The sequence below is a fragment of the Bos indicus x Bos taurus genome, chromosome 19, assembly GCF_003369695.1.
Source record: "Bos indicus x Bos taurus breed Angus x Brahman F1 hybrid chromosome 19, Bos_hybrid_MaternalHap_v2.0, whole genome shotgun sequence".
NCBI classification, from domain to species: domain Eukaryota; kingdom Metazoa; phylum Chordata; class Mammalia; order Artiodactyla; family Bovidae; genus Bos; species Bos indicus x Bos taurus.
Window position 1 is genome coordinate 10613069 of NC_040094.1, and position 26048 is coordinate 10639116.

General features: G+C 44.6%; 1 protein-coding gene, 2 non-coding genes and 1 pseudogene across 4 annotated transcripts in view; all 4 read right to left on the reverse strand.

The window, feature by feature from the left end:
- TEX14 (testis expressed 14, intercellular bridge forming factor) overlaps positions 1 to 26048 on the reverse strand; it is a 109512-nt gene that overhangs the window by 47901 nt on the left and 35563 nt on the right. For both annotated transcript variants that reach the window (XM_027519833.1, XM_027519832.1), the window contains exons 2-8: positions 11097 to 11211; positions 6932 to 7097; positions 5970 to 6103; positions 3875 to 3956; positions 3179 to 3309; positions 1958 to 2071; positions 931 to 1054 (exon numbers count right to left, since the gene is read on the reverse strand). In XM_027519833.1, coding sequence (XP_027375634.1) covers positions 931 to 1054; positions 1958 to 2071; positions 3179 to 3309; positions 3875 to 3956; positions 5970 to 6103; positions 6932 to 7097; positions 11097 to 11211 — 866 coding nt within the window. The remainder of the gene's footprint in view (positions 1 to 930; positions 1055 to 1957; positions 2072 to 3178; positions 3310 to 3874; positions 3957 to 5969; positions 6104 to 6931; positions 7098 to 11096; positions 11212 to 26048) is intronic.
- On the reverse strand, positions 12335 to 12549 carry LOC113878710. The gene has a single exon (XR_003507126.1). It is a non-coding gene; the product is annotated as a small nucleolar RNA U3 (small nucleolar RNA).
- Positions 19994 to 20153, reverse strand: LOC113878713 (annotated as a pseudogene).
- On the reverse strand, positions 23691 to 23904 carry LOC113878708. Its single transcript, XR_003507124.1, has one exon. It is a non-coding gene; the product is annotated as a small nucleolar RNA U3 (small nucleolar RNA).

Genomic DNA, 26048 nt, shown 5'->3' on the forward strand with positions numbered 1-26048 from the left:
TCCAGGACAGAAATCCCCTCATACTAAGATACCCAGTCACAACTGTTCTCTTCTCTCCCCAGAAGTGACATTGTAAGTCAATGCCCTCCCCCGAGAAGAGGAAAGGGAACTCTAACACTGAGAGGCGAAACCCGGGCAGGAGGAAGGGTGAGCCGTTTCAGGGAAGGGCCCTTCCTGCAGGCTCTCTTCTCGCTCCAGCCCAGGGTCTTCAAAACAAAGCCATGGAGAAAGAAAAACCACTCTGTCAGGACCTTTTGGAAGTCACATTTCAGGCCAAAGCAAGCTCCCAAGGAGTCTGTGTGCCCCATACCCTCCACTAGGAAAGCTGAAAAGTAGGAAGGGACAGACAAGGCCTTGCATATCAAGGTCCCAGAGGGGAGCGGTCCCCAACCTTTCCGGCACCAGGGACCAGTTTTGTGGAAGACAATTTTTCCAAGGAGGGGGTGGGGGAGATAATGTCTCCAGATACTTCAAGACCATTGCATTTATTGTGCACTTTATTTCTATTATTATTACATCAGCACCATCTTAGATCATCTTAGATCATCTAAGATCCCCCTTAGATCTGGGAAGCTGAGGGCCCCTGTGGTAGGGCACAAGTAAAAATGCCAGGAAATAGGGCCAGAGACTGTTTGGTTACTGTGAGCTAAAAGTGTGGCTGTGTGTTTTCTGGGTCTACTGAGCTCTCAGATGTGTGATTAAAGAAGCCAGACTAACAATAATAAAGTCACACTAGTTCCAATGTGCTGATTAGCTTTAAATGGCGCATTATATAGCCCCCCTCAGAGCAAAGAATTAAGAGATTTCTCTTCTATGCGTGCACGGATGGGAACTCTGCTCCTGGGGTAAAAGAAGAGAGAGAAAGGGAAAGGAGAGCTGGAGTGGCGGGGAAAGGCAGCAAGGGGAGAATGCAGGGCAACAGGCATTTACCCGTTCGTGGAGGACACTGAACAGCGTGCCCACCGTGACGCGCTCGTACACGAGGCGGGTTTTCTCCAGGTCCGGGGACAGGCACACAGCCATCAGCTGCAGCACGTGGGGGTGCCGCAACTTGCTGCAGAGGCAGAGAGACAGGATGAAACGACGGGTGCTTTTCTCTCTTCTGGGCTCCCTGAACACACTCCAGACAAATTCTATTTACACACAATGTTTTGCTAAGAAAGTGGGATGGGGTAGGGGTCGAGTTTTCTGTTGATGGAATTCTTGGCTTTTCACTGATCAGAACCTGAAGGCTTAGGGTCATGAATGACAATGTCACTAAGAGCTACTAAGCTAGGGACTCGACATATATCACCTTGATCCTAACAACTAGCTACAGGAAAGGTGCCATTACAGTTACACTCACAGAGATAAGGAAGCAAAGGCCAGGGAGAGGTCAAGCCCAAGGTCACACATCCCACCCAGCCTCACATCAGAATCCACACTATGAGCCTGTCCAGCCTCCTTGAGTCCCTTTAGGCTGACTTCCCCAAAACGAAGGGTTTGGCTTTATAGGAGCTGAGTGAACTTGATGAGTCAGGGACTATTCCAAGGCCTCAGTAGTGCTGGTATACAACCAAGGATGAAGTTCCTGCCCCAGCAAGACCTGAAGGACTAACCCCTGAGCCACAGGAAACCTAGGGTACTGAGACCCATGGGCGTGTCTTCCAAGGAGAGACAGCGCACGTGGTCCTGATGGTGGGCCTTGAGGGCTGCAGATGAACCAGCCAGGCCTGAGGCTGGACCTCAGAGACATGCAGGGAGTCTATTAGCAGACAGACTTGAGCTTCTCACTACCACCATCCCCAGCACTCAGGCTATTCAAGAATGCTTCTTTTTCCTTCTTGGCAGCCCTGGGAAGTCAAATCAACCCACCAGGAGGAAATGGTGAGGCTAAGGAGGCTGGTCTCCACCCTCAGGTTCAGCCCTGCATAGCCCTGAACCTGGATCTGAGACACTCTTGGGTTTTCTTTCTTACCTGCTGTGCTCTTGCTCGGCGATTAATAAGTCGGCCAGCCGCAGCCTGCTGCAGTGCGGGTGGGTGGAGAGGTGCAGCTCCTTCACTGTGACCCTGCTCCCATTCCACACCAGGCTGCCAGGGCAGGAGAGAGTGTGAGCAGGAGGGGGTGTGAGCAGGAGGGAGTGAACAGCCACCTCTGCAGACACGTGATCAGAGGAACAGTGTTTACACAGGTTCTATACAGCTCCCCCGACCCCGTGCCCTGCCCCCGCAACGTTGTGTCCTTCCCGCTCCTACCCCCAGGGCCTAAAGCACTTCGGGGACTTAGTACAGGTGGCAGGGAATCACTGAGGGATTTAAGGGAGGGAGTGACTTGTCAGGTTTGCATGGTAGAAAGACTGGGGCACCAACCATGTGGGGAGTGGTGGGCCGGGGTGTCTGGAGAATGAGAGGCCTGTGGGGAGGCTGGTCTGGGGAGGGACACGATGTGGATGGAAGAAGAGAGGACGTGACAAATTCATGGCTCAGGCAGGAAAACAAGAAGCACGTCTGCACGAGATACAGAGCTGTGCAGATCTGCAGAGGCCTTCTCAGACAGCTGTGACTGCTAAGCAGGGAAGCAGCAGCCAGGTTCAAGGGGGACAAGAGACCTTGGACAGGACAACTCAGGTGATCCTGTAGGACGCTGGTCGATGGAGACTGAGCCCATCCCAGGGACTTTCGTCAGAGTCCGATCCTATTACTGCCATCTCTGCTGCATCAGCTGGAGAGAGCCATTAGCTGATGCCTGCAGGGCTTCAGTGCCCTTTGACCTGTATCAGAGGCCAGTTGCCACTCTGCTGCCTCTAATTCTCTAGAGAGCAGAGAGGCTGCAACACTGATATGAGTAATCTTTCAGAGCAGTTGTTCTCAACAAGGAGCCATCTGGCCTGTCTGTAGACATTCTGGTTGTCACAGTCATAAATGCTGGGGATGGGGGTGCAGGCAGAGCTGCTACTGGAATCTAGTGAGGAGAAACCAGGGACACTCCTAAACATCCTACGGTGTACAGGACCACCCCCAACAACACGGGGGAACAAAAATGTCAATGGTGTCCAGATTGAGAAATCCTGATGGAGACATTTGCATTTCAGTATGTCCCTGTGTTCAGGCAGAAACCCTCCCCACACAGGGAAGTCACACAAAGTCCATTCTTTCTGTGGGACTAAATCCGACTTCCACTGGCCAGCTTCTGCTTACTTGGTCATGACCATGTAGGGGCCACTGAAGAAAGAGAAGGTGGGCTCATCGTCAGCTTGAATCACTTCCTTTTCTCCAATTACTGGAAGAGATCCTAGATAGGCCAGCTGTGTGCCTCCTGTGAGATAAAACTGAAAGCAAAGCACAGTTTCAAATAGTGGGAAAAAAGGGAGAAACTTAACTACTTCTAGAATCTTGTCATCTAGCTAAAAATAAAGGTAGCTGCTATTTACCAATTTGCTGGATACCTCTATGCACTGGGTGTAATTCTTTTTATTATCTTTAATCTTCCAAGAAACCCTGCAAGATTGTGATACTCTTTCCCTCTTGCCGGTGAGGAAACTGAGGCTCACACAAAGAGGTCAGACGCCTACAGGAAGCACCAGGCCTCAAGGGTCCCTTGAGGCCCCACAGAACATGTCTGGGGCCTTCACTGGGAATTAAAGGCTCAGTTCCTAAAACTCCCCAAATCTAGCCCAGAGTCATTCAAAAGAACTCTCCGGGACTTTCATCACTTTTCAGTAAGGACAGAAACACTGAGGGGTACTTGTCCTGCAAAAGCAGTAAAGAAGAAAACACTTTGGGGAGGACGTGGGAGGCCATGTTGGACAAAGCTGTGGGGCCCGAGGCCAAAGCCGGGCCAGGGAATTCCCCAGTGAGTCCCGCAAACAGTGGCTGCTGGTGGCAACCTCTTACCTTTCCAAAGCCAAAGCTGTAGATATTTTGGGCAGAAATGACTCCAGCCTTAGGCGGTCGGTTAGGAGAGCCATTAGGGTTTCTAAATATTGAAAAGAGGAGGGGAAAGTAAGGAGGAACCATACCCAGAGGACAGTGCTGAACCAAGCTGTCAGCATGTGTAGCTGGTTTCGTTGTTACTACTTAACAGCCAGCCATCTGAAAGGACCCCCATGATACGCATTTCCTGGTGTCCATGCCCTTGTGTAGCGATGCACAGGTCAGAGAGGGCTGACCTGTTAACCCAGCAGGACACTGCGGAAATGACCGAGTGGTGTGAGTTCCAAAGCTTGGCCCCCAGGATTTCTGCCCTGATCTCTCTCGCAGCCCTTGCTCTGGAGAAGGCCAGCTGCCATGTTGTGAGGATGCTCCAGCAGCCTCAAGGGGGCGACCAACACCCAGCACCAATCTGCCAGCCGTGCGAGTGACCATCTTGGAACTGGACCCTCCAGTCCCAGAACGCTGCAGCCCACACTGCATCTTGACCACATCGTCGTGAGATGCCCTGAGCCAGAACCACGCAGCTAAGCCACTCCCTAATTCCTGACCTGCAGCAACCGTGTGAGATTTTTACTGTTGTTCGAAGTCACTAAGTTTGGGCTTAGTGCGACAGACAACGCATACAGATGGTCAAAGTTGGAACAAACCATCAAGAGTATCTTGTCCAACTTTCTCATTTTACAGACGGGAAAAAATGGAGCCAGAAAGGGGAAATCTGCTGGCCTGAGGTCACAAAACAGCAGCAGGGACTAGGCTTCGGCTCTGTTAAGACGAAATTTGGTCTGCCAAGATCCTAACTCTGGCAGGAGAGGAGGTGGAAGACCAGAACCAAGTAGGGGCTCCAAGGCCGGATGAGGGATTCAGGCGCTTAAACCTGACAGCCCTGGGAAGACCCTAAAAGGGTTTTGAGTAGTGAGTGGCACGATTCCGTTTTCATTTTTAAGAGGTCATTCTCCACGTTGAATAAAGAACCAAGATGGGCAAGAGTAGCACCAAGGAGGGCAGTTGGGAGTAACTGGTCCTTAAGGGAATCATGAACTTATCTCTCATGAGAAGCATCCAAGTCATGAGAAGAAAACCAGGACTTGATGTGCAGAATGAGATGCAGGAGCCTGTGAAAAGTGTGACAAGTCTGCTGCTGCTGCTGCTGCTAAGTCGCTTCAGTCGTGTCCGACTCTGTGCGACCCCATAGATGGCAGCCTACCAGGCTCCCCCATCCCTGGGATTCTCAAGGCAAGACACTGGAGTGGGTTGCCATTTCCTTCTCCAATGCATGAAAGTGAAAAGTGAAAGTGAAGTCGCTCAGTCGTGTCCGACTCTTAGCGACCCTATGGACTGCAGCCCACCAGGCTCCTCCGTCCATGGGATTTTCCAGGCAAGAGTACTGGAGTGGGGTGCCATTGCCTTCTCCGGTGACAAGTCTAGCCATCCCAATAACAGGAAAAGATGCCATCAGAGAAAATCACAAGGGACACAATTTTCCACATATAAATCCTAAGTTAATAAAGCCCAGAAAATTTAAAATAATTCTCCTGAGCATGAGGAGAAGCCTGGATGGAGCCCACCTCCTGCAGCTGTGATGGGGGCTGGGGAGGTTGCCCACCCAGGTGACAGCAAGTCTTAGGCCAGCTTAAAACAGCCTGAGGAACCTTAAATTAAGCATTTGCAGTCTTCTGCAACCTTAGTATTAAAGGAACATGCTTTCCACGGTTCTGAGATGACCAAAAAAAAAGCTAGCCAGTTGTTCTGCTGAGAAAGGGTTTTCTGCGGGGCAGCCCAGACCTGAAAAGTTCCTTCCTTCCCTGCTAATCATATGGTGCTTCCCACTGGAGCCCAGAACTCATTTCCCCCGACATTCCTGGAAGCGGGGAGCAGGAGTGGATGGCACACTGATGGATTTCAGAGGCCACATCCTTTCCCTCGAAGCTCACCCCTTTGGGTGGACAGGTGCTGGAAGGAACTGGTGTGGGGGGACCAAGGTGGCCCAGGTTGCAGGGCTCCCACAGGGAAGGCTGGGTGATGCAGAACATCCGACTCTGCCTGAGGCAGCACTCACCCCTGCATGAGGCCCCCAAACCGGGGCACGCCACTAATGAGCCGCTGAGGGGAGTCAATCTTCTTCAGGAGGTCAGAGAAGCCCTGGATGATGGCCTGCATGTGTGCAGCACAGCGCTGCATGAACTCCACCATCTGCAACAGACGGCAGGGACGGTCAACCTCACACGACTAACGGCCAGCCTGGCTTTCAATGGCACCAGAATGGTCTGAGGAGACAGGAGCCCCCACAGGGAAATCTCTGGCAAGGGAAGGGGCCAAGGGATTGCCTAAAGATACAGAATGAGATGATTCCATTTTCAGGGAGTTTATTTGATGATAGTTTCCTCCAAATCCTTCATTCAACAGATGACGAAACTGAGGCAGGAGTATTATTTTAACTTGTTTCCAAGGCCCAGTAGCTAATGAGCAGGAGAACCAGAGGGAGGGGACTCTGCCCATCTCCCCCTTCCCTCCATGTGCCCAGCACTGTGCAAGTCCTTTATTCTTTCCACTTGTTAGATTATTTAGCCCTCATTAAAATACATCACGCCTGCCAGCATGTGGCTACAGACAAGTTACTTAATGTCAATGCACTTCAGTTTCCCCATCTGTAAAATGGAGACAATAATAGGACCTACCTGAGAATTGTTGTAAAGATTAAATGAGTTAATATTTAACTAGTTTAATTAAGAACATCTGATGCAGGGTAAGTGCTAGTTAAGGGTCAGACAAAATCACATTTGTCCTCTCTGCCCACTGACTGGATGACCAGAAAAACTGACTGAGGTTTTACAGTTGGTTAACTTGCTTCATCCCAGGCGTGTGTGCCCAGTGCTGATGGCAAGGCCACTGCAAGCCCTGTGCTGTCCCCAGACTGGCCTCTGGCCCTGCAAGGCCACTGCAAGCCCTGTGCTGTCCCCAGACTGGCCTCTGGCCCTGCGCTCTGCCACGGGCGTGTCTGCAGAGCAGGCCCACCCTTACCACGGTGCTGCGCTCCTTCCCTGCTGCCAGAGCCCAGGTCTGCGGGTTTCGACCCTTCTCGTCGTGGAGTCGAAGATCACCCCCTGCATCCAGCAGTTTGCTGAGGATCCACTGGTTGCCTGAAAATGCTGCTGCATGGACAGGAGTGCTCCCATCAAAGCAGCGGCTGGAGGAGGGGAGGGGTACAGTGAGTGTCCATAGAAACACTCCTCCCCTTCCATGGATAACACAGGGCTCCCTTACTGCAAAGGCAACCTTTGGTAATAGGAGAACTGTATTAACACCATTAGTGACACACCAGTAACACCGTTAACACTCCCATCTTTACACACCTCCCCCTCTCCCATCTTCACCGCCACTGTTCAAGGAGTAAATTTCTCAATTTACAGATGAGGAAAAAAAGAGGGCAAAGCCAAGATTCACACCCAAGCATGGATCTGGTTCAAAACCCAGTGTTCTATCTCCACTGTCCCCTGACGCTGGCTGCCCTGAAACCTTCATGTCTATAGTGCCACATGGTCAGGCTGGTGAAGCACAGCCTAAGCAGAGATCATCTCATGTGAGAATGTCTCTATCTCCCAAGTGCTGTGGTAGAGGCCCACACACCTTGACATCAGCAATGTGGTCAAGCACCTACAATTCAGAAAAATTTAACCAAAGCCAATAAACTATCTGAGACATGAAGGGACACCCTTCATGAGCTGTGAAGATGTGATATGCAGCTGTGGTTTCCGAACATGGTTGCACATCAGGATCACCTACAGAGTTTGCTTTTTTTTTTTTTTTTTTTTGGCCATGCCAAGCAGCATGCAAGATTTTAAGTTTCCCAACCAGGGGATCAAACCTGAGCTCCCTGCATGGAGTCTGAACCACCAGGGAAGTTCTAGAGCTTGCTCTCTTTAATTTAAAAAGAAACAAAAATGGGAGAAGGAAGGGGAAAATAAAGAAGAAATTTTAAAAATAATAATAAAAAAAGGAAGAGGAAAAGAAGATAAGAAAGTCTCCCAATTCCAGACCCACAATTCTCTTGCCTAGAGGCAACTACTATTACCAGTTTTTGTATCCTTCCAGAAATTTTTTATGCATGTACAAGTAGGAATAATAATATGCTGTATTGGGAATTCCCTGGTGGTCCAGTGGTTAGGACTTGGCACTTTCACCACTGCTGAGAGCCTGGGTTCAATCTCCAGCCAGGTAATTAAGATCCCACAAACCACATAACGTGACCAAAAAAACAAAACAAAGAATGTTATTTAACTGTTATGCATTTAAATTTTTTCTTTTAACAATATATCTAGGAGAAATTTCAATATGAAAACATACAAGCCACCTCAATTCCTTTTTAATAGCTGCATAGTATTCCAATATACAGACATACCATAATTTATTTAATAAGTCATTGGGATATTTGTCAAAAATACAGATATCAGACTACACAGCAGACTGAATCAGAATCTGCAAGCATGGCACTCAGGAATGAGTACTTTTGTACAAGTGCCCCAGGGGTGCCCACGAGGCAGTGGACTAGCTCATTGTGAGTGCTCGCCTCTCCTTAGCCCTGATGCGCAGTCTAGCACACTGTACTACGGGATCTGTAGCATTCTCCTTGCTTTAAAAATACATTTGTATATGATGTTTTACAGCTTTCTAATCATTCTTCCCATAAACAGTAAGACAGCTGAGTAGGAAGAGAGAAGATATTATTTTTTTATTTCTCATAAATGCTAAGGAAGAAAGGAATAGTGTTTCTTATGTCCAACTAATCATACAAGAGAATCCAGGTTCAAGTGGTATCAAAATGTGTTGCTTTGTTAATTTATCCTAGAGGCTGAAAATTGGAGGCCCACAGACTGATTTGGCAACCCAGAGGCATGTTTTATTTGGTCCATATAGTATTTTAAAATAAGAATTTAAAGTAATGGACAATATTTAACACTTTGGAGATTTCACAATAAAAGTTGGGATTTTTAGTCTCTTGGAAAATCTGGCCTCCATGGCTTCCTTTTCTGCCCAGTTGCATCAGATGCTACTTAGAGCCTGTACCCAGTGAGCCCACTTAATCCTGCAGGCATCTTACTCTGTGACCTCAAGAAGCCCAGGCCATCACAGCATTTCCATGGAGCCCTTAGGAATACATTCTTCCCCCAGAAATTTCCTTTCACCTAGATGGAAGATATTTTTAAAGTACATGAAAGTTTTTATTTTTAAATATTTTTATTTTTTATTTATTTTTTTAATTTTTATTTATTTATTTATTTTAAATATTTTTTATTTTTTAATATTTTTTATTTATTTATTTATTTTTATTTATTTTATTTATTTATTTTAAATATTTTTAAAGTTTCTATCACAAAATTAAAAGCTAAGGGGTCTACCTTCTTCCTCCTGATATTGTCCTTTCCCGCCTCCTCCTATTATGATGGGGATTTCTAAAAAGGGAATTTCTGAATTCTTCAGGTGCTGGGCTCCTGGTCTCAGACTTGTCATTAACACAATGCACCATTATGGACCAGCCATTTAAACTTTCTAGGGGGTCAGTCCCCTAATCAGGAGTATTAAAGATTATTTTTATTTTGCTTTTTTTATTATTATAATTTTATTTTTTTATTTACTTATTTTTGCTGCAGAATTGCAGGCAGGGCTATTTCTGAGTTTCCATACAGTAGAGACAGAGTGTATGTGAGTCCAGAAAAATTCTGGAAGGAAACAAAGCAAAATGTTCATTATGTTATCTCTGGGTTACAGAATTCTCATACTGATTAGTTTTTCCCTTATACTTCTCCAAGTTTCCTTTTTTTTTCCTTCTAAGTAAACAATCTTATAACAACAACAACAAACTCCCAAAATCAGTACTTTAAAAAAATATACATTAAGTAGGGCCTCCTTATCGGAGAAGGCAATGGCACCCCACTCTAGTACTCTTGTCTGGAAAATCCCATGGGCAGAGGAGCCTGTTAGGCTTCAGTCCATGGGGTGGAGAAGAGTCGGACATGACTGAGCTACTTCGATTTTCATTTTCATGCATTGAAGAAGGAAATGGCAACCCACTCCAGTGTTCTTGCCTGGAGAATCCCAGGGACAGGGGAGCCTGGTGGGCTGCCGTCTATGGGGTCGCACAGAGTCGGACACGACTGAAGCGACTTAGCAACAGGGCCTCCTTATATTAGATACAAAAGCTATTTTATGACTTATGATTGTACATATTCTGGCATTTCTGTGAAAATTAGATGGAATCATGTAAATGCTCAAAATTTGTTTCTGGTTCTGTTCAATGGAAACTGTAAAAATATCTGCTTTTGCCTGTTACCTGGGAAGGCCCTGGGCAAAGCAAAAAGTCCTATGGGGACAGAAGAAATGTTCACTTTTAGCTGCCTCATTACAGTGTGTTGCTCTTTCATATTAAAATTTGGACCATTACTCAAACTCTTCTGAACCACAACTACAAATGTCATCCTGACAAGGCAATGCTGAGTATCACTGATTAAGAACTTAGCTGTTGGTATGTTAAAGTGCTTTTAAATGAGTCATACAAAGAATAATGTGGATGGAACTATACAAGCAGTACTTGTTAATGACTAAATTAATTAATGAGTAGTGAGGTTCACTTATTTCATAGGGCCTAGTAAAACTGCTCAGAAAACTATTAACAGTTTAAAAATCACGTTTCTGGTAATTCCCTGGTGGTCTAGTGGGTTTTTTAAGAGGCTTTTAAAGAAATCGATCAGTAGTGTCTCTTTGCAACACCATGGACTGTAGTTTATCAGGCTCCTCCGTCCATGGGGCTTTCCAAGCCATGGGATTTTCCAGGCAAGAGTACTGGAGTGGATTACCATTTCCTTCTCCAGGGGATCTTCCAGACCCAGAGATCAAACCCAGGTTTCCCAAATTGCAGGCAGATGCTTTACCATCTGAGCCACAGCACTCTAGTGGTTAGGACTCCAATTTTCCACTGGGGGCCTGGGATTAATTCCTGGTCAGGGGACTAAGATCCGGCAAGCTGTGCAACCAGTAAAATAAAATAAAGCATATTTCAATATAAGTGTACAAATGTAGTTCATCAACATACATTAGTAAAGCTTCTTTTAATATCTTGTTAAATTAGTTTCCAAACACTCCAATTCATCTTTAGTGTGTATTTTCTAGATAGTGATCTTATTATACTTACTGATTTGGATCTGCTCCATAATCCACCAGGACATCAACTAATTTTGTAAGGCCTAATAATGCTGCAATGAAAAGGGCTGTCTGGCCCAAGGAGTTAACTGCATCAACATAAATTCCTGCAAAGCAAATATCAGGATCAATGCAAATACAAGAGAAAAATTAAAATTCCTTTATACAGTATTTTTTAATTAAAGTGAAAATGAAAGCCCTCATTACTGATAGTAACACAAAAGGACACAGAATCAACTAAAGAGAAACTAGGGTTTACACACTCAAAATGTTGTTTCCAGAAAATGCCTGCTGAAAACTACACTCCACTACATGAACAAAAGAAAAGGGATGAAAAATGTTCTCAGTCTTCAAACAACATAAAAGGGAATTCATGATACCTTGAGATGTGTACACACAACAAACTCAGCAAACTAAAAAGACATGGGATCAAAAGGCGGTAACATAAACGTAACTGAAAAAATGTTTAAAAGTCACTCAGTCGTGTCCAACTGTTTGTGACCCAAAGGACTGAAACTTGTCAATATCCTCAAAATCACTGTAGATGGTGACTGCAGCCATAAAATTCAGACACTTGCTCCTTCGAAAAGTTACGATCAACCTAGACAGCTTACTAAAAAGCAGAGGCATTACTTTGCTAACAAAGAAAGGTCCATCTAGTCAAAGCTATGGTTTTTCCTGTAATCATGTATGGATGTGAGAGGTGGGCTATAATGAAAGCTGAGTACCAAAGAATTGATGTTTTTGAACTGTGGTGTTGGAAAAGACTCTTGAGAGCCCCTTGGACTGCAAGGAGATCCAACTAGTCCACTCTGAAGAAAATCCGTCCTGAATATTCATTGGAAGGATTGACGCTGAAGCTGAAACCCCAACGATTCACTAGAAAAAGGACCCCGACGCTGGGTGAGATTAAAGGCGGGAGAAAAGGGAACGACAAAGAATGAGACGGTTAGATGACGTCATCGACCCGATAGACAGGAGTTTGGATGGAGTCCGAGCTGGTGATGGACAGGGAGGCCTGGCGGGCTGCAGCCGATGGAGTCGGCAAGTGTCGGACACGACTAAGCAACTGAACTGAATCGCGGCTTATAAGCGTAAACCACAAACACAGAAACCACACTACTCCATAAGTAATAACCTACAATAACTTAGAATGAAAAACCACATACCCCAAGTAAAAAGTACTAATAAAAAGCTACTCATACAACACCATCATAAAAAATACCCGAAACCACTCAGATTACGTTCTCTCCCTCTTCATCTCCTAAAAGGAAAAGAAGAACGATCATCAATGGCTAACGGCAGCTGCAGAAGCAACACCAAAAGCCGACTTCACGCTCAGAAGAGAACGCTTTATCTCCTCCTCGTGGTTTCGGGTGCTCTACACGTTCAGAGAAACTTCTCTAGTAACGAACTATAGAAATGATCCCTGAAAGTATAGTCTTAATCACACTCTCCCCGTGTTCAAGAGGTGTACAAAAGGCACACATATTGCACTGATGGTGAGTTGTTTTTTTTTTTAAAGCGCATTTCCTCTGAAAATATACACTGGCATGTGGTATGTGTTTTCTAAAGAATCCTTGCATTACCAAAGACTGACAAATCTTTTTGAACACTCTCACCGGTTCAGAGGCCAGTTCTAATTGCTACTTAATTAACATACGGCTTTTAAGCAGCCAATCACACGCCAGTTCTTTCCAACCCCTCCCCGTTTGTCCCCGCAGACCCGCAGCATCAGGATTACGTAAAAGGCTGACGACTACAGACTGCGCGGTAAGCTGAGCCTTCCGTCTCTTCTGAAATGGGCGGCCGAAGCAAGGAGGCCTTTTCACGAGAGGACCAAGTGGATAGTGAAAGGAACAAACTGAAGCCAAAACCTATTACATTTGCAGACCGCTTTATGCTATGATCAAAAGGCCAAAATAGAAATATTGTTCGGGATCTTTTTTTCCCCAAACCAAGGAATTTTTATGTAGATAAAAATTACGTTTAAATAAGCAGAACGGTAGGTCATTCCCCTGCTTAAAGCTTTGGTAGTGTCAGCTACAATCTGGCGCTTGCCATGGGTGCTTGCTACCTACCTCTACAGGATTTAAATCATGTGCTGCTGATCTTTAACACACCCTGAAGGAGTTCGAGGTGGAGAGCAGAAATGAGGCACTCTGTGCTTGGAGAAAACTGGCAGGATAGGTCCTCAGACAGATGTTCTAGGAGCTCACTTTATGAGCCCAATTCTTGTATCTCCTCATAGTTAGAAAAGCACTAAAATCCTTCATGGTGACAACACTTTCTCGTGACTCGCAGAAGCTTCACGAGATCAGCAGAAACTTTCTAAGAAAAAAAAATGTGCTTGATTGAATGTACCCTCCCTTTACCAAAATCACGTATATACTGACCTTTCCCGCTACCTCTATGGATCAGTTTCTCTGAGCTATCTGAAATCCTGTCTCCCAGGCTGCAGTCCTCATATTACTCCAAATAAAACTTGACTCACAACTCTCACGTTGTGCATTTTTTTTAGTTCAGAGTTACTTCCCACCTCTTGGGCTAAAGATAGCCTTTCTCTAAACAGTTTACCAAGTCCCATAGGGTCTGGCCCACACTAGTCTATCCAGCCTTATTTTGCACCAAATCCCCCCTCACTTCAGCCATAATGTGTGTGCATGTGTGCTAAGTCACTTCAGTCGTGTCCAACTCTTTGAGACCATATGGACTGTAGTCTCTCAGCCCCTCGTGTTCATCACGTTCCTTTGCACAAGCTGTTCTGCCATGAATGTTGGAAATGATGGATATTTCACCCTACTCTGGAATATTCAATAAACCAATACAACATGATGTCTGAGTTCAAACAGTGGGAAGAAGAATAAACTTCCTCTAAAGCTTGAAAAAAAATTGAAAAATGAGAAAATATTCAGTGCTGCAGAAGAGGTGGGAACACGGGACACTTTCCTAAATGCAACTGGAAGTGTGAACAGTTACAATGCCTTTGGAAAGCAACGTAGCGATATTTATTAAAAATTTGACCCAGAAATCCCACTTTGAGTATTAAAAACCCATTATGTAAAAATTTATTACAAAGTACTTTATCAAAGCATTGTTTCTAATAAAACAAACAGCCAAAAAAGAAATCTTAATATCTACTAGTACAGGCACAGTTGAATAAATTATGGTAATGCAGATAATAAAATCTTGCAGTTAACTAAAATGAATTACATCTCTATCAGTTAGAATACAGATAGACAAAATGTACTATTAAATGGGAAAAGCAAAAATCTAAGCAAGCAGGCAACATTAGGGGGTTCAATCAATGAGTGGATATGAGCTAAAATGATGGATTTGAAGTATCTAACAGAGTTTAGCAAATAACACCTACTTTATAAATATTAAAAATTAAAATTTCAACACTTTTTTTTAGGTATTTTTTAAAATTTACTTTATTTTTAAACTTTACAATATTGTATTGGTTTTGCCAAATATTGAAATGAATACGCCACAGGTATACACGTGTTCCCCATCCTGAACCCTCCTCCCTGCTCCCTCCCCATACCATCCCTCTGGGTGTCCCAATGCACCAGCCCCAAGCATCCAGTATCGTGCATCGAACCTGGACTGGCGACTCGTTTCATACATGATAGTATACATGTTTCAATGTCATTCTCCCAGATCTTCCCACCCTCTCCCTCTCCCACAGAGTCCATAAGACTGTTCTATACATCAGTGTCTCTTCTGCTGTCTGGTATACAGGGTTATTGTTACCATCTTTCTAAATTCCATATATATGCGTTAGTATACTGTATTGGTGTTTTTCTTTCTGGCTTACTTCACTCTGTATAATAGGCTTCAGTTTCATCCACCTCATTAGAACTGATTCAAATGTATTCTTTTTAATGGCTGAGTAATACTCCATTGTGTATATGTACCATAGCTTTCTTATTCATTCATCTGCTGATGGACATCTAGGTTGCTTCCATGCCTGGCTATTATAAACAGTGCTGCGATGAACATTGGGGTACACGTGTCTCTTTCCCTTCTGGTTTCCTCAGTGTGTATGCCCAGCAGTGGGATTGCTGGATCATAAGGCAGTTCTATTTCCAGTTTTCTAAGGAATCTCCACACTGTTCTCCATAGTGGCTGTACTAGTTTGCATTCCCACCAACAGTGTAAGAGGGTTCCCTTTTCTCCACACCCTCTCCAGCATTTATTGCTTGTAGACTTTTGGATCGCAGCCATTCTGACTGGCTCCAACACTTTTTTAACCAGTAATGGGATTTAAGCTTAAAAAATAATCCATTTTGGACTTCTTTGGTGGTCCAATGGTTAAGAATCTGCCTGCCAATGCAGGGGACACAAGTTGGGTCCCTGGTTTGGGAAGACCCCACATGCTGCAGGCAACTAAGTCCCTGCACCACAACTACTGCGCTGGCGCTCCGCAACCAGAAGAGTCAACACAACAAGGAGCCTCTACACCGCAACTAGAGAGGTGCCCCCTTCCCACCGCGACTAGAGAAATCTCAGGCACAGCAACAAAAACCCAGCACAGCCAAAAATGAATACATAAAGTTTTTCAAATGATAATCTATTTTGTGCAAGTGATACAGGTGCTCTCAGATGTCCACCACCCTCCAAGTTGCTGGCATCTGAAATAAAATAAATTTTTCTTTCCACCAACCTGGCCTATTTACTGGCTTTTGAGCGGCGAGCAGCTGGACCCCCCCCCCCCCCCCGCCACACACACACACACACTAGGTAACACAGGTTTTCCAAAGACAAAAGGCAGGCTGAAGACACGAGTGGCAAGGATTATGGGGCCCCACTGCGTTTCAGGAGAAGCTCTTTAGCCTGGAATTTATGGCATTCTAGAGTCTGGTCCAATTTGCCTTTCAGTGCTTACTTCCTAAAACATCTTGTACATACTCTATCCTTCAGACACACACACACACACACACACACACACTAAACTAACTGCTATTTGTTCACTCCTTTATTGTTTTCTCCAATATAAAATCCTTTTGATCATGTTTGTTAAATGAACAATCAAATGAATAAACTTACAGTATCAACTTACCCACTACTTTTTTATCCACTACTACTTTCTTAAGCATTAAAAACAAAACAAGGCGAAAAAAAAACAAAAACAAAAACAAGGCGAAACAAACACCATCAGAGAGGGCTCTGAATTTCTTCTGATAGTGATTTTGAATGATTTTGTTGTCTTTTCCTGTTTCTTGAAATAAATATATGAATTTCAAAAAAATGAGAAAAGCAACTTACAGAACATTATAGTGTGATACCAATTTCATAAAGGCAGATTAGCAATTTTAGACTATATTGTATATCTTTGATTCCACTGGTTAAAATAGCTTATTTTTTGTAACAAAAGATTGAAGGACATCCCAGCTACCAACCTGCTTTGTCAAAGCCCTGGGAATGTGTGCTCAGTTGTGTCTGAATCTTTGTGACCCCCTGGACTGTAGCTCACCAGGCTCCTCTGTCCATGGGATTCTCCAGGCAAGACTACTGGAGTGGGTTACCATTTCCTTCTCCAGGGGATCTTCCCAGCCCAGGGATCAAACCCTCATCTCTTGAGTCTCCTACATTAGCAGGAGGATTCTTTACCACTGCATCAGGGCTTCCCAATAAAAACATTTTTCTTTAATATTTATTTATTTGGCTGCACCAGGAGCTTCCCAGGTAGCACAGTGGTAAAGAATCTGCCTACCAATGTAGGAGGCACAAGACACTCAGGTTTGATCCCTGGGTAGGGAGGATCCCCTGGAGGAGGAAACGGCAACCCACTCCAGTATTTCTTGCCTGGAAAATTCCATGGACAGAGGAGCCTGGTGGGCTACAGTCCAGGGGGCTGAAAAGAGTCAGACATGACTAAGTATGCACCCACAGTGGGTCTTCATCACAGCACATGGAATCTTTAGCTGAGATATCTGAACTCTGAGTAGTGGCATGTGGGATCTAGTTCCCTGACCAGGGATAGAACTGGGCTCCCTGCACCAACAGGGAAGTCCCTGGACCAACTGGACCAACAGGGAAGTCCTAATTTTTGTAATAAAAACATTTTTAACAGGGACTTCCCTGTTGGTCCAGTGGTTAGGAGTCCATGCTTCCACTGCAAGGAGCATGGGTTCAATCTTTGGTCAGGTAATTAAGACCTTGCAGGCTGCACAGCAGCCAAAAAAAAACAAAAACAAAAACAATTTTTTTAACAGAAAAATACTTTTTTAAAAAATCACTCAAGAAAGCATGTTCCAGATATTTCCTGACAAGTGATTTCTTAAAGCCATGAACTCAAGTGAAAAGTAAAAATAGGACAAAAGTGATAATTAAAAATTTAAGTACAGGGACCAGGGTAAGTGAAACTGCAAGGGGAAACTGGCTTAACTTACTGGCATGAAAACTGAATTGGCTGAATATATGCTGTTGCTGTGGATTTAAAAAAATATTCACAACCGAAAAGTGGAGAGTTGTTTTATGTGGTGGGAAATTTTAGGTCTTCCAGGCCTGGGAGATAGCATCTCAACTGACCCTGAGAGAACTGCTCTGAGGAGGCGAGGGGAGGAGCCAGGTTCTATAGAAGTGTTGCAACAAAGGGCAGGTAGTCTGAACGTCAAAAGATTATTCTTAATTAAAGAAAACCAGGTATCTCAAGTGAAGGAATTTAGTGCTTGTCTATGGATGAGGCAAGAGCCTGGGCTCACGGAAACACTCCTTTGATACTCACTCAGCTAACTGGGGCCAGCAGTCTCGGTTCTGAGCTTCCTCAGAGCTCACCATGGGGAGTTGATGCGGTCTGACAGCTGCTCAACGGATGGTAGATGTTCTTCCTGAGTTTCCTCAGGGCTCACAGCTCACATCTGTGGGGGCTGCGATTGCTGGTTACTGTGACATCCTTGTTTACTTATATGACAGGAAATATTTTATTTCTCACTGTTTATCTCTCTTCTTTTCTTGGCTGCACCACTTGACTTGTGGGATCTTAGTTCCCCAACAAGGATTGAACCCTTGGCAGTGGCAACATGGAGTCCTAACCAGTGGTTGTTGTTCAGTCACTCAGTCATGTCTGACTCTTTGCAACCCCAGGCTTCCCTGTCCTTCACCACTCCTGCTGGAGTTTGCTCAAACTCATGTCCATTGAATTGGTGATGCCATCCAACCATCTCTACCAGGGAATTCCCTGAATGTAAGCACTTAAATAAGGGCAGTTTTCAAAAGGCATTACTACCTCTAACAGGAAATTAAGCCTGCTTTTACCTAAAGAGAACAATATATAATAATCAGTAGAATTAAGAGATTTTGCTGATTTCTCTAGCTCAGGGTGCAATGACGAGTGTAATGTATTAACAGCCCCAGCATAAAGTTAGAGTAGCTTTTGAAGATAGATGTCAGGAAAAATATATGATCTATTAGCCTGAAATAATTTAAAAGGGAGGTTCAAAAGAAAAATATTTAGATGAAGAAAATAAAAATATCAGCATACTATATATTAAAAAGGCTGATTTTAAAATGCACTTAGTTAAACTAACCTAATAAAAGAAAAAATCAACACTGAGGGGGTAAAGAAACCATCTTAAAACAACTAAGGATATATCAATATTAAGTTTAAAGCTACTTTGAATCCATTTTTCCAAGCAATTTCCTATCCTATTACTCATAACAAGATCGGAGTGTCAGCTAATTTTGTATCAAAGCCTAGACTGCATATGTATTTCCCTGCAGCCTGTGGGAAATGCTCAGTGACTTCAGTCGTGTCTGACTCTTTGCAACCCTACGGACTGTAGCCCACCAGGCTCCTCTGTCCATGGCAGTTCCCAGGCAAGAATCCTGGAGTGGGTTGCCAAGTCCTCCAGGGGATCTTCCCCACCTATGGATCAAACCCACCTGCATTGCAAGCTTATCCTTTACCTCAGAAGCCCTCCTTACAGCATATTTCAAACCTAATCTACCCAGGAAAAGGTAAACCACAAAAACCCTTCACTCAAAAAAATCAAATGAAGGATACTTCAGTACCCATTGACCAGAACAGGCGGGAGAAAAAAAAGGCTCAGCTGCTAGAGATAGACAAACTTCACCTCCAGAAATACATGAAATGAAAACCAAAAAACAAGATACTAGCAGAAAAATCTACTTAACCACATAAAGAACATATGTATGGAAACCACATATGGGGAAACAATGGAAATAGTAAGAGATTTTTTTTGGGGGGGGGCCCTCCTAAATTACTGCAGATGGTGACTGCAGCCATGAAATGAAAAGACACTTGCTCCTTGGAAGAAAAGCTATGTCCAATCTGGACAGCATATTAGTAAAGCAGAGACACTGCTTTGCCAACAAAGGCCCATCTAGTCAAAGCTAGTCATGTATGGATGTGAGAGTTGAACTTTAAAAAGAAAGCTGAGTTCCAAAGAATTGATGCTTTTGAATTGTGGTGGTGGAGAAAACTCTTCAGAGTCCCTTAGACTGCAAGGAGATCCAACCAGTCCATTCTAAAGGAAATCAGTCCTGCTGAATATTCATTGGAAGAACTGATGCTGAAACTGAAACTCCAACCTGATGCAGAGAACTGACTCACTGGAAAAAACTCAGATGCTGGGGAAGATTGAAGGAGGAGAAAAAGGGGACAACAGAATGAGATGGTTGGATGGCATCCCTAACTCAATGGACTTGAGTTTGAGCAAGCTGTGGGAGTTGATGATGGATTGGGAAACCCAGTGTGCTGCAATCCATGTGATTGCAGAGTCAGATACAACTGAGCAACTGAAGGAAACCACTCACAAGATTTCTCTCAGTGAAAATAAACACATTCAGATTAATAACTCTGAAGACAACAAATAAAACCAAAAAAAAGGCAACATCTAATATAAAACAGTTATAAACAAAACCACTCAGACGGTGTCAGCAGCTGCAGAAACAAGACCAAGGACCAGCTTCACGCTCAGGAGAGGACACTGCATCTCCTCCTCATGGTTTTGGGTGCTCTACATTCAGAGAAACTTCTCTAGTAACAAACTATAGAAATGATCCCTGAAAGTATAGTCTTAACCTCCAGCCCCCGGCCGCTGCCAGGTCTGTGCTAGCTGTGAACTTTTCACTGAGGGCAACACAGTTTACCCCCGGCCGCTGCCAGGTCTGTGCTAGCTGTGAACTTTTCACTGAGGGCAACACAGTTTCCCCACCACTTCGCCATTTTTTCTTCTGCTGGGAAAAAAAGCAGAAAGAGCTCTTGCAATACAGCTTTCAAATGCTGTCACTTATTAATTCATTTGAAGATTTTCACTGAAAATGTAATTTAACGTTTTTAAAAAATCAAACTTAATTTACATAATACAGAGTGATAGCCACTCACAACCCCAGTCTTTAAAGCCCAGGATGCATTTGCTGCACAGATGGACTAAAGCCGCCCCGCCCCTGAAAGCTGTACAGGAAAGGGCAGGTCTCTGCCTTTGCTCCTGAGAACCTAGCTGATTCCACTGATTACTCAATCTCAGCCGCTGCATTCAAGCCTGTCCAAGTCAGACTTTCAAACTCTCGTAAGAGGTCACCATGACTGAGGCAGAGACGAGGACTGGGTGGCTGACAACCAGCTCTGGAAAACAGAACCTTTGGGGTTTTGGCCACAGGATTGCACTACCTGTTCACACTTTCTGATTTTTTAAAATAAAGCTGACTGCTGTCTTTGACATCATTTCTTCTCCTGACAAATACCTGAGTGCTAACTCTGACAAAACTAGCTACTATTTATTGTGAGTTTGCCAGCACCATTCATCATTTTAACTGCTTTAACTATGAGACCAATACGAGTATAATCGTCCCATTTTTATGGATGGGGGACTAAGGCACAGAAAGGCCTCGGGTAACTGGCCTGAGGTCTGTCAATAGCAGAGCTGGTAGGTGTCACCTTAACCATCATTCTGGTTTGGCTTTCTATGTGCTAAAGATTACTCTAGGTACTGGGCAAACAGAGGTCCCTACTCTCACAAAAAGCTTACACCCTGCTAGGGGAGAGAGATGGCAACAATTACCCAGAGGATGAGATGATGAGGCATGCAGAGGATGATAAGAGTCCAGAGAGGGATTTGACGGCCACTTCAGATTTGGGTGCTCAGGGAAGGCCTCTCTTTGGAGGTTGCATTTAAGTGGGGAAAACAATGAATACAATGACCCAAAGAAAGGAACAAGGTTGTGTGTTCCAGCAACTGGAAGACAGCTAGAGAACACAGGGTAGGAGAAAGAGCAAGCAGGCTAATGTCTGAGGATTTTCTAGGCAAGTCCAACTCCCGGGGAGTCTGGATTTTAAGTGTGAGGGAAGCCATTGAGAGGCTGGAAGCTGTGAAGACCAGTTCCGAGGCCACTGCAAGCAAGGTGTCTGAAGGAGAGATCATGGTAGCTTGCAAGGAAGGAGGAGAAACGTGGGCTGCTCTGGAAATTCAGTTAGTAGGATGGGACTCACTGGTGGGCTTGCTGCAGGAGAAGGGGTGGGGTGTCAGGGAAAGAGGTTTCAAAGATTGACATGTTGGCAATTCAGTGGGTGGTGCTGCTACAGCAAAGACTGGAGAAAGAGGGATTTCTCATTTAAAGGAGGGGCATTCTCACAAAGGGGGAAAGGAGTGCTCACCTATTGTCCTTGCTTTATCTAATTTCACCCTTAATGACAGCTCTATGTGTTAATGCTATTTATATTCATTTACACAGAGAGACAGATTGGGGTCAAGGAACTTCCCAGGAACCCACAACTAGTAAATGACAGACCAAGGCATATTCCTGGGGCTTCCCTGGTGGCTCAGAGGTTAAAGCGTCTGCCTGCAATGTGGGGGACCCAGGTTCGATCCCTGGGTCGGGAAGATCCCCTGGAGAAGGAAATGGTACCCCACTCCAGTATTCTTGCCTGGAGAATCCCATGGACGGACAAGCCTGGTGGGCTACAGTCCATGGGGTCGCAAAGAGTCGGACACGACTGAGCGACTTCACAGAACAGAAAAGAACAGGAGGCATATTCCAGAGCATAAACTGCTCCTCTCACCGCTCCCAATATTTCAAGAGGACCGAGAACTAATTTAGGCTTACAATGAAAGCTTGGCCACTATAGATCCATAAAGAGAAACTCATGGAAGAACTACAGACATTTAATAGCAATGAGAGTAAAAGAGGTTTAACACTGACTAATAATGGCGATAGTGGTAAAGAGCAAAAAGAGACGCGGGTTCAATCCCTGGCTGGGGAAAAATACCCTGGAAAGAAGATGGCAACCCATTTCAGTGCATTTGCCTAGGGAACCCATGATAAACTTGTCAGGTTAGAGACAGCTCACATGACACACAGACAAATATGACTGGAATGACTCAGCACACACAGAGCTATAAAAGAGAAACCCTCCAGCGCTGTGACAAAGGCCACTGGCAATAAGGTCAGTCAGTTCAGTCATTCAGTAGTGTCTGACTCTTTTCGACCCCATGAACCACAGCACGCCAGGCCTCCCTGTCCATCACCAACTCCCGGAGTTCACTCAGACTCACGTCCATAGAGTCAGTGATGCCATCCAGCCATCTCATCCTCTGTCGTCCCCTTCTCCTCCTGCCCCCAATCCCTCCCAGCATCACAGTCTTTTCCAATGAGTCAACTCTTCGCATGAGGTGGCCAAAGTACTGTGTTTCAGCTTTAGCATCATTCCTTCCAGAGAAATCCCAGGGCTGATCTCCTTTAGAATGGACTGGTTGGATCTCCTTGCAGTCCAAGGGACTCTCAAGAGTCTTCTCCAACACCACAGTTCAAAAGCATCAATTCTTTGGCGCTCAGCCTTCTTCACAGTCCAACTTTCACATCCATACATGACCACTGGGTCATAGCCTTGACTAGACGGACCTTTGTTGGCAAAGTAATGTCTCTGCTTTTGAATATGCTATCTAGGTTGGTCATAACTTTCCTTCCAAGGAGTAAGTGTCAGTCAGCATCCGCAGTGATTTTGGAGCCCAAAAAAATAAAGTCTGACACTGTTTCCCCATCTATTTCCCATGAAGTGATGGGACCAGATGCCATGAACTTCGTTTTCTGAATGTTGAGCTTGAAGCCAACTTTTTCACTCTCCTCTTTCTTCAAGAGGCATCTGCATATCTGAGGTTATTGACATATCTCCCGGCAATCTTGATTCCAGCTTGTGCTTCTTCCAGCCCAGTGTTTCTCATGATGTACTCCACATATAAGTTAAATAATCAAGGTGACAATATACAGCCTTGACGTACTCCTTTTCCTATCTGGAACCAGTCCGTTGTTCTAACAGTCAGTCCAGTTCTAACCGTTGCTTCCTGACCTGAATATAGATTTCTCAAAAGGCATGTCATTTGGTCAGGTATTCACATCTGTTTCCTTTACAGCTTTCAGGGGCGGGGCCCGCATTAGTCAATCTATGCAGCAAATGCCTTCCGGGCTTATAAAGACTTGGGTTGTGACTGGCTGTCACTCTACATTATGTAAATTAAGCCTGATGAGGTACACGTTTTTAAAACATAGCTAAAACACAGGTGAGTTAAATAAGAAACATAAAATGATTCCTTTTCTTAGGGAAAGATCAATTGTAAGTGAAACCACTCAGACGGTGTCCTCTCCCTCTTACTCTCCCAAAGGAAGAGAAGAACGATCATCAATGGCCAGTGGCAGCTGCAGACGCAACACCAAGGACCAGCTTCACGCTCAGGAGAGGACACTACATCTCCTCCTCATGGTTTCGGGTGCTCTACACATTCAGAGAAACTTCTCTAGTAACAAACTATAGAAATGATCCCTGAAAGTATAGTCTTAACCTCCAGCCCCCGGCCGCTGCCAGGTCTGTGCTAGCTGTGCACTTTTCACTGAGGGCAACACAGTTTCCCCACCACTTCGTCATTTTTTCTTCTGCTGGGAAAAAAAGCAGAAAGAGCTCTTGCAATACAGCTTTCAAATGCTGTCACTTATCAACTCATTTGAACATTTTCACTGAAAATGTAATTTAACACTTTTTAAAAAATCAAACTTAATTTACATAATACAGAGTGACAGCCAATCACAACCCCAGTCTTTAAAGCCCAGGAGGCGCTTGCTGCACAGATGGACTAAAGCCGCCCTGCCCCTGAAAAGGAAAGGGAGGGTCTTTGCTCCTGAGAACCTAGCTGATTCCACTGATTACTCAACCTTCAGTCAGTTCAGTTTAGTTCAGTTGCTCAGTCGTGTCCAACTCTGAGACCCCATGAATCGCAGCACGCCAGGCCTCCCTGTCCATCACCAACTCCAGGAGTTCACTCAAACTCACGAGCGGCTGCATTCAAGCCTATTCAAGAAGTCAGACTTTAAAACTCTCATAAGAGATCACCATGACTAAGGCAGAGACGAGGACTGGGTGGCTGACAACCAGCTCTGGAAAACAGAACCTTTGGGGTTTTGGCCACAGGATTGCACTACCTGTTCACACTTTCTGATTTTTTAAAATAAAGCTGGCTGCTGTCTTTGACATCATTTCTTCTCCTGACAAATACCTGAGTGCTAACTCTGACAAAACTAGCTACTATTTATTGTGAGTTTGCCAGCACCATTCATCATTTTAACTGCTTTAACTATGAGACCAATACGAGTATAATCGTCCCATTTTTATGGATGGGGGACTAAGGCACAGAAAGGCCTCGGGTAACTGGCCTGAGGTCTGTCAATAGCAGAGCTGGTAGGTGTCACCTTAACCATCATTCTGGTTTGGCTTTCTATGTGCTAAAGATTACTCTAGGTACTAGGCAAACAGAGGCCCCTACTCTCACAAAAAGCTTACACCCTGCTAGGGGAGAGAGATGGCAACAATTACCCAGAGGATGAGACGATGAGGCATGCAGAGGATGATAAGAGTCCAGAGAGGGATTTGACGGCCACTTCAGATTTGGGTGCTCAGGGAAGGCCTCTCTTTGGAGGTTGCATTTAAGTGGAGAAAACAACATCAACAAGCAGGGCTACTCTTCGCTGCGGTGTTTAGGTTTTTAGGTTTTTCTTTCTTGAGGCAGAGCTCGGGCTCTAGAGCAGTTGGGCTTAGTTGCTCTGTGGAGGTTGCAAAAAACCATGTTTTTTCCTTCTAACACTTGCAATGAGACTTCTTAAAAGAATTGTATTCTTGCTCTACTCTATAGCAGAGGCTGGTCACTTACTGCTTACTTTGTACCTGTTCCAGTTCACCTGGACTACCTGTTCTTCGGTGAACTTTATGTAAAATATTAATATTTACTTTTTAAAAATCATTTTAAAATTTATTTATTTTTGGTTGCCCAGGTTATTCGTTGCTGTGCTCAGGGTCTTGAGATGTAGTGAGTGGGGTCTACTCTTCATTTTCTCTTGTTTCAGAGCGTGGACTCTGCGGCGTGGGGCGGGAGTGGCGCAGTTCACTGGTTGTGGCACACAGGATTTAGTTGCCCTTGGCATGAGGAATCTTCCTGGACCAGGGATGGAACCTATGTCTCCTGCCAACACTGTACACTGTACCACCAGAGAAGCCCTCAGTATGTCATTTTGATGCACAATTCTTTGAAGAAGGTATGTAATTGTGTCTTTACCTTCTAATTGCTTTCTGAGAATCTGCTTCTCAAGTTATAACCTTCAGACTGGTTAAAATAAAATTTTTGTTTCTTCTTGACATTGAATTGAAGTTTCATCAACAAACCAACCCCCAAGTCCTGTCAACCCTGCCACTTAACATCTCTTTCAGATCTCGTCTTTCTCTATCATCCCTACCATCATCTGCCAGGGAGATGCATGCAGTATGTTTCAGTGGTCCCCACATTGGGCACCCCACCCCTCCCCAGAAGTATAATCACAACATAGCTTTTATTTATTTTTATTAATTAATTTATTTATTCATTTCATTTTTGATTGTGCAGGTCTTCATTGCAGCACGGGGGCTTTCTGTAGTTGCAACGAGCAGGGGCTATTCTTC